Source organism: Corylus avellana, chromosome ca3 (genome assembly GCF_901000735.1).
Source record: "Corylus avellana chromosome ca3, CavTom2PMs-1.0".
Classification (NCBI taxonomy): Eukaryota; Viridiplantae; Streptophyta; class Magnoliopsida; order Fagales; family Betulaceae; genus Corylus; species Corylus avellana.
This window is the reverse complement of record NC_081543.1, coordinates 6,014,253-6,023,415: the sequence shown is the minus strand read 5'-3', so window position 1 is coordinate 6,023,415 and position 9,163 is coordinate 6,014,253. Positions and strand designations below refer to the sequence as shown.

At 33.4% G+C, this 9,163-nt stretch overlaps 1 protein-coding gene across 1 annotated transcript; it reads left to right on the top strand.

The window, feature by feature from the left end:
- The first annotated feature begins 2,967 nt into the window (after positions 1-2,967).
- Positions 2,968-8,472, top strand: LOC132175311 (plant intracellular Ras-group-related LRR protein 7). The gene is made up of 11 exons (XM_059587205.1): positions 2,968-3,300; positions 4,156-4,225; positions 4,458-4,504; positions 5,756-5,864; positions 6,023-6,108; positions 6,363-6,453; positions 7,169-7,254; positions 7,434-7,520; positions 7,631-7,746; positions 8,126-8,175; positions 8,264-8,472. The coding sequence occupies exons 1-9, from the start codon at positions 3,202-3,204 to the stop codon at positions 7,739-7,741; spliced, it is 786 nt and encodes a 261-aa protein (XP_059443188.1). The 5' UTR covers positions 2,968-3,201; the 3' UTR covers positions 7,742-7,746; positions 8,126-8,175; positions 8,264-8,472.
- The last annotated feature ends 691 nt before the right edge of the window (positions 8,473-9,163 follow it).

Genomic DNA, 9,163 nt, shown 5'->3' with positions numbered 1-9,163 from the left:
TAATAAATATTTTTATCAAACTGTCATATTTCAATCTAACCGTCTAATGTGATGAAGATCTGACGGTCCGAATTCCCATCATTAAAAAAATTAAATCAATGGTCAGATTAACATCTACTGTCCATTCTAAAAAAAAAATTGTCATGAGTAGTTTTAGATAATCAAACAAATGAATTTATAAAAAATCAGATTGTAATTGGCAGAGAAGAGAGAGATAATTGCGTTTTTTTTTAATTTAAAAACATTTTTCACGTTAGTTTAAAATTCATCTGTTTGGCTCCCTAGCACTATTCCAATCTAATAGGATCTTTTATAATAAAAAAATTATATGTTATGATCAAAATCTGACCATCCGATCATTAAAAAAAATATCAGATCTTTGACCATCCGATATTTTAAAATAATAGATCAGGTGGTCAAATTTCGTCTTTAAAAAAATAATAATGTCATGAATCTCATGATCATATGTTTATGTTAGATCATATAATGGTAATACTTAAATTATGAATATGATCATATGGTTTTCAACAAAAATGAATATGATCATATGATTTCATAAATTAAATTACATGATTAATGATTTAATTAGATCATATTAAATTATAGATAAAGTCTACTTAACACCCTCAAACTATCATCTCATTGACAATCTCCTCTTAAACTATCAATTGCGACAATATGCCCCTCAAATTACAAAAAATTGACAATATGCCCCAATGCTAACAAAAGACAAAATTACCCTTATTAAAATAAAAAATAAAAAATAAAAAAAACATAAGGGGTGCTGGACCACCCCTAAGTAACTGGGGATGGTCCGGCCACCCACCAGGGGGTGGATCGGCCACCCCCGAGCCATTTTTGAGCCACCCCCGTCTCATTAATGGGGTGGTCGGGCACCCCAAGATGTTTTTGGGGGTGGCCAAGCCAGCCACCCCAAAAACAGTTTAATCAACTTCTTTTTTCTTTTTTTTCCCTAAGCAGTTTAATCAACCTCTCAGTTGTTCATGTTGTTGTATGTCTAATTTAGGGCTTTTTTATTTCTTCTCATCAATTTATCTATGCATGAGATTGCCACGGCGGATGAGACCTATAGGTAGGAGAAGAATTGGATCATATGGCTTCCCGTGCAGGGCCAGATGCGGTGGCCATGTCTTACGAAGAAGACAAGTACACTGGTAAGAACCGTAGTTCTTAACAACTAAAATCAGAGGAAAAAAAAAAAACCTAAGAAAGATATGACCTCTTCGAGGGGGTTTAGCATTCACAATTTGCTTATATCAATTTATTTAAATTGTTATTGGATGCTTGGCCTAAAGGCACTTACATTCCTTTTAATAGAGTATAAAATAAACATAATCCTAATAGGAATAGGATTAATAACCCTAATCCTGGTAGGAGAATAAATTATAACCCAGTAAGGAAATGACTAATTATGTAATAATAGAATAGAGAGGGTTCTTAACATACATTAAAAAGGCAGCTCATGCGGAAGATGCAGATGAGAAGGATGAAATATTAAAGGAATACATAGAAGAAATATTATCCAGCAAGGAGGTGCTCTCATGGCAGAGGCAACTGACTTTTCGGGCCTTTGTGGTTAGCTCTATGCTTGGGGTTCTCTTCACCTTCATTGTCATGAAGCTGAACCTGACCACCAGAATTATCCCGTCCCTCAACGTCTCTGTCCGGCTGCTAGCGATTGCTTGCAATGTTTTTATTAATAAAACTTATTCAAACTTTTTGAAAGAACCACCCAGTTTTTTTTTTTTGTTTTTTTGTTTTAATTAAAATTTGACTTTTAATTTTATTTTATTTTTTTTAATTTTTAGGAATATTTTTTGTCTTATTGAAATTTCTATAATGGCAATTTTGTCATTTTACTAGCATTGGGGGGCAATTTATCAATTTTTTTTAAGTTTTGGGAGATATTGTCGCAATTAATTGTTTTGGAGGGGGGAGGGGGGGAGAGAGAGAGATTATCAATGTAGTGGTAATTTGAAGAGGTTAAATGGATTCTACCATTAAATTATTATGTTAATGCCTAATGGTAATACTCAAACTCCTAATGATGAAATGATGTAATGGTGGGTTTAGGACTTTAGGGTTTAGGGTAATACTTAAATTATTATGTATTATCATGAATCATGATTTATATGATCTAATGATCATATCATATGATTTAAATTATTATCATATAAAATTACTATCTCATGCCTAATGGAAATACATAATACTCAAACTCCTAATGATCTAATGTAATGGTGATTTATATGATCATATGATCTCATTAAATTAGATCATATGATTATTAATTTAAATTATTATCATATTAACTTATTATCTAATGGTAATGCTCAAACTCCAAAGTCCCCTAATGATCTAATGGTCATACACTCATACTTAAATTATATGATCATATTATCTTACAATTCATACTAATATTATCTTAGATCTAACATCATGTGATATGCGATATGTGATGTACGATTTCTAAGTATAAAGTATCTAATGATAATAATTTGATTAAATGTCACACTAACTTATACCCTATGATTATATGAATATCATATGGTATATTTCTTATTATTGACTATATATATATATATATATATATATATATTTGTTACTTAATAAAACATATACGCGTTGAGCCTTATACGAGCATACTCGCAAGGTTAACCGAGTTAAGCTAAACTTATTTCATTTAATATTCAAGTTAGAACTTATATTCACGAAACGATTTATTTTACAATCAAGTCGAGTACGAATTAACCTTATAAAAGCTTATTCCGAATTTGACATACTTATACCCCGTACCCATGTCATAGTTGTAATGGAGCAGACCTAAAAAGATTATAATAAAAAGTACGAAGGTGACTTTTTGCAAAAATGGCTAGGAAATGACAAAGGATTGAAAAGGTTGGTTGTTATGTGACACTATTTTCAATGCATTATGACATGTCTCCGCGTTCCAATTGCGTACCGCGCACGACCAACAAAGATCAAGCCCGCGTATGAAAATGAACTAAAAGCCAACGCGGTTTCCTTGTTCCTTCCCAAAATTTCCAGGAAATGACAACAGCTTCTCCTCCCAACCTCTGACCTTGAGCCACAACGCACCTAGGCCTCTCAAACCCAGTATTCACAGAGAGAGTTCGTGAAATTTTCACTTCCTCTTTGGTTGTTTTGTTTGATCGCGAAATGGGTTGCTGTGCGAGCCAGAACGCCGACTCGAAGGCCAGTAGGATAGCGCGGTGGCGCTCGACCGGCATTGTGGCTCTCCGAGACTCCAAGTTGAAGGTAATCTCTCTCCCTCTCTCCTTTCCTGTATCGCCATATGTATATTAATTGTATTTAAGCCTTTCTGCTTTTTTTTTTTTTTTTTGGGTTTTGTGGGTCTTTGAGTTCTGTGTGGAATTGTGAGGGAATTTGGGTTTGAATTAATGGGTGTGTTTGTTAGAGGGTTAAAGAGATTTGGCCAAGCTGGTTTTAGAAATTGTCTCTTTGTATCACTTGTCGTTGCTCTTAACAGTTTTGATTTGGTGTGTATATTAATTGTATTTATGCCCTTCTGCGTATTTTTGGGGTTGTGGGTCTTTGAGTTCTGTATTCAATAGTGAGGGAATTTGGGTTTGAATTAATGGGTGTGTTTCTTAGAGGGTGAAAGAGATTTGGTCAAGTTGGTTTTTGGAATTGTGTTTTTGTATCACCTGTCGTTGCTCTTAACAGTTTTGATTTAGTGTGGGTAATTTAAAGTAGAAGAGAGTTCAAAAGTTCAAATAAGTGGACGGGCTCTCATCTTGTTGAGAACACAAAATATTTCATTGGTTGAACTTGTCAGTATTGTCGCATTGGAGAACACTAAAATGATTTAGATACAATGGTTCTATCTGTTTTTAAGTTTTTGCAATTAGAGTGGTCAATGTATATTTCGATTAGATCAATATAGAGACACATATACCCGCATAGATATCTCTTCAATGCATTGAGTGAACCCATATTTTATGGTTTATGCATGCATAAGTAGAACAAAACATCATCATAGATTGGTAGATGTCAATATGTAAAAATATAAGGAGGTGAACTTGTGGATACTATAATACCAGTTGAAGAAGTACCAAATTTACTTGTTTATACTCTATTTCCCTGCAACAGGCATTCCCAAATGAAGTTTTCGACCTGGAGAGATCTGTACGAACTCTCGACTTAACACACAATAAAATAGGTAATGCTCTATTTTTATTTATTTATTTATTTTTTTCTGAAAAGCATCTGAGTCACTTGGTTAACTTTGGTGAAAGAGCCGCTTTCAGCACTTGGTCTCATACTTTTCTGTACCTGATCTCAGTTAGTAGTGAGGAATTGATGTTGTTCGTTTTTTCAAACCCTAAAGAATGAAGTTGTCTTACTTTTAACACCTCTTAGGCTCTTACTAAATTTTTCTTTCATTTTTGCAGTTGACATACCTGTGGACATAAGCAAATTAATTAACATGCAACGCCTGGTAAGGATCTTTAAATTCAGTTGTGTACATGTGCTGTAACATTCCATGATCACATGCTATAAAAGCATTTTTCATACGCATACATTATATAACATTTAGTAACATTTTTGGTGTTGAGACAGCTGGTCAATTTTGTGATGAAAAGAATGCTTCTAGTTTCAACCAATGAATACAGTATATGCGTTATTTATTTAAATTAATAACATATAAAGATTTACATTCGGAAGTTTAGTCCGTGTAACATACCAAGTTAAACTACAATGAACATAGTTGTAAAAGGAAATTTCTTGCAAAGAATAAGAACATGCAAACGTATATTAGGGTCCATTTGGCTTTGCGATTTCAAGAAGTGTGATTTAAAAATAGCGATTTGAAAACACGATTCTTAAAAGCTCAGTTAATGGTAAAATTGTAGTTCAGCCTTTAAAATCGTGCGTTTTTAAAAATATACCCCTTGCGATTTGAAAGTGCAGATTTTTTACGTTTTCAAATCGTACTTTTTTAAAAACACAATCACAAACAACACATTTTTTGCAATTTGGTTTAAAATCGCAATGCGAAATGCACCCTTAATAACAAATATGGTAGAGAGAGACAGTGGTTGGATGCTTGAGAGATTACCTATTAATAGCTTCATCAAGTTGTATAAGGCTTTAATGCTGCGTGTCTGCTGCATCTTAAAGGGAGAAGTTGGATAGAGCCATCCAGCTTCACAAAGCTTTAGTTGGCATTAGAACCCATTGTTGATTTGAATCAGTGTACCTAGGTTGGCTAACACACATAGTTGCTAACCAAGGGACATTATTGGAGGTAGAATGCTCTAATGGAACTGAATTTCTCTGATATTCAGTCTCTTTATCTTCTTAGAATTGATCAATACAAATATTTATAAGGAATAAAAAATGTACGGCCTGATCTGGCTGTGTTGGAAGCAAAGAGTCTTAGAGAGGGACATACACCAGAAAAGATATTCTTTGGAATTAATTGTAAGTGATTCATTGAAACATTTCATTGTTCTCTCTAGTCAAGTACCTCATTTATAAACTTTTCTCTTAGAGCCTTTCTTGTGACTTTATCTCTAAGGCTTATCTTTGTTATATATTTTTTATGACATGATTATGCGCACATGATTCTTTTCGTTCTTTCTTTCTTTCTTTTTTATTTTATTTTTTACAAAAATTCCCATTAGTGCTCATTATAATATGATCAAGATAGGCAGGACATGAGCTTAAAATTGCTCTATCTTTTCAGATCTTATCTGAGAATCTCATCGAGCGACTACCAACGAATTTGGGGAAACTTCAGTCTCTAAAAGTTATGACACTTGATGGAAATCGACAAACTTCTTTGCCTGATGAATGTAATTCTCTTCTCTAAATAAGTAAGAGAATGCTAATTTGTAAATTTTAATATCGTTTATGTGCCTGCCTTGGCTTTATCTGCGGACTTCCTAGATTGTAGCTTGCATGAGATTTTTTCACTAGCTTCTAACCAGATTATGTGTTTTTTTGTCTCTAGTGGGGCAGCTGGTGAGGCTTGAGCGGTTATCTGTCTCAGGAAATTTGTTAACATGCTTGCCAGAGACCATTGGGAGCTTGCGCAATGTGAGTAATTTTATCCAGTGAACTGGAATGCTATTTGACTGTTATGCTGCTGCTGTGGTTTTGGTCATTTCTTTAATGGTAGAATAGTTGAAATAGGAGTCAGATGCAGTAGTTGTGCTTGATGATCAGAATCACAAGTAAAAGTTAACTTCACATGACTTTTTGAGCATTTAAATGTCACTTTACAAAGGCATGACACATTTAGCATATGTTATAAGTTCCAGGCATCTAATATTGATTATTTGACTTTGCAGTTGTTGCTTTTAAATGTGTCAAATAACAAGTTGAAGTCTCTTCCAGAATCAATTGGGAGTTGTTTCTCGCTTGAAGAATTACAAGCAAATGGTATGTTCAAATCTTTCTTCAAGTTGATGTGTTCTTGTATAACAACTGTTGCCTAACACACTAGAACAAAAAGTGGATTTGGAAATTATGTAATTTTCTGAGATTTAGAGTCATAATTTCTGCATTTGCAGAAACTCTTAGCTCACTGCTGAATATATATATGTTAAAAAAATCTTCATCAACTATTTGGCAAAGACCATGGGTTAGTTTGATAACACTTTTTAGATGGTACTTTTTGTTTTTTGGCTGAATTTTTTTGACGCGACATAAAGGCGAAAATAGTTTTGAGTGTTTTGTTAATATTTTGTGTTTGAAGTTGTTTGTTAATGCTTTTGTTTTTTGTGCAAAAAAGTAAAAAACTTCTCTAAAAAGTGTTATCAAACAAGACCCATATTTTTCTTAATAACATTTTTACTAAATTCACTTTGACAATTTGTTACCTCTCTTGTTGAGGTGTTGAATGTCATCATGTGCTTCTCAAATTTACGATCACTATGAATTTGTTAAGCTGTTCATAGATTAGAGTGTCAATTTAGTGGACATGCTGGAGGCGCGATTCTGCCTTTTGTATTTCACATGATATCTTTTCATTATTTAACTAGTTCTTTTTGAAGAGTTCTGAGTGAACTTTACTTTGGTACCTATGTGCTATGGTTGTAATCTATTGATTCTATTTTTACCACTCACAACTACGATATTCTGGATGGCCTTTCAGATAATCTTATTGAAGATCTACCTGCATCAGTCTGCAATCTCATTCATGTAAAGTCACTCAGCTTAAACAACAATAATGTGAACCAGGTATTTTCCTCCCTCTCCATTTTATCACATGCATGTGGATATCTTGTCAACTTTCCTCATATAATAAGGGGGTTAAAGAATGGCAGAGTCGTGGTTCTTTTGAATCCCTTCATACTGTTCTATTTATTCAATATAGCTGGACATGCCTGTATTAATATTTAGTATTGCTTTCTGAACAGATACCTCCAAATCTGTTGAAAGACTGCAAAGCTCTGCAGAATATTTCCCTGCATGGAAATCCTATTTCTATGGATCAATTTCAGCAGGTATTCCATAATTTCCTTTTGGATTGTTATTTATTTATTTGTTCATTACATATTTCAGCAAACTTCTCAATATGTATGTCTCAATCCAACTAAACCTTACACACTTCTAGATGGAAGGATTTCAAGATTTTGAAGCAAGAAGAAAGAAGAAGTTTGACAAGCAAATTGATTCAAATGTGATGATGGGGTCAAAAGGCCTTGATGAGGGTGTTGATCTATGAATGAAGTAAGTTCCACGCCACAATCTCTATGGTTACTTAAGCATCTTGCACCGGCAGAGTCAATTTGTAAACATGTCCATATATGTTCAGGCTTGATCTTGAAATATTACCAATCTGATAATTTTTGGTGCTCTATCCAAACTCTTCAAGTACCAAAAGATTTATTATACTGAGTTTAAGAAGCGTCAAGCAAAAAGGAGAAAAAACAGACTTTTAGGGAGTAATTTTGTTCGGGAATCTTGAATGTAGGAGGTTTTCGTATTCTTGATTTAGTGGTTTGTACAATCTACTAAAAACTTTATATATTCTCACCATTTTTTGTTATGTTCACAAAGTTGATTCTTTATGTATATTTCCTTAATTATGGCTCTTCTTTATTTGTAGGACCTATTTGATGCTGGCTTTCGTATCTACCACAGTTACAGCTGCATATGGTAATCAACTTATGCATATTTTCTTCTTGGTTGCTTTTATTTTTTTGCTTGTTATGAATGCTCTGAACTTTTTATTCTTTTTTAACAGACCAGAGGGGGTTTACCGGAAGAGAATGGGTGTTATTTCTTGGCAGACATAAATTAAAACCAGCTTTTTATTTCAGCTTGGGATGGACAGACAACATTTGTTTATACCTCTTTTGTCGCATGTGAAATAATGTCTCCAAACTCAATTCTATCACATTGTAAATGGTGGTTGTTTTATTATTGATATGCCTGTCATTTTGCAGGCTTGTATATGTAACAAGTGCTCAGGCTGTTATGATTCCCAGGACAATTCACTGTACATCTATTATTGGAACTTAATTGAATGAACAATTGGTTGACACACAACTCTGGTAATGTCCAAGTAGTGTTGTTGCATCTAATTTGGAAAAGTGAGTTTCTCTAGCAACCATGGGAGTAGAATCCGTAGGAATTATGTAGAAATGTGCTTGTATCTTGGACAAGTGATGGATTTCTAGGTTTGGTCAAACCCCACTCAAAGGAAAATTATTGAAACATGTAAAGTAAATATGTTCATGAAAATATAAACTAGATATTGAAGTTGAAGACATGATAATTAACTTCAAATTTGAATTCAATAGAGTACTTACTAATTACAAAGTAATTGACTTGAAAGTTGCATTTGAAATGATGAAGAATAACACGAGTTTGGAAAACATAAGATACATTAAAAAACATTTAGGAAACATTCTGAGATGATTGAAACTCTTCTGAGAGCTTCTTTAAATAGAAAAGAAAACTTGTCTTTAGGTGATGGTATTGTTCATGAATGGTAATCTGTAGGGTCGCATTGTTCATGAATAGTTTTTTGTTAGGGTGGAACTATTTACAGCTGACTTTTAAATTTGAAACTTCACATGATAACTTGTCGGGCGCTATTTACTTTCATCTTTTCTTCTGAAATTTTCACATGGTAGAACTG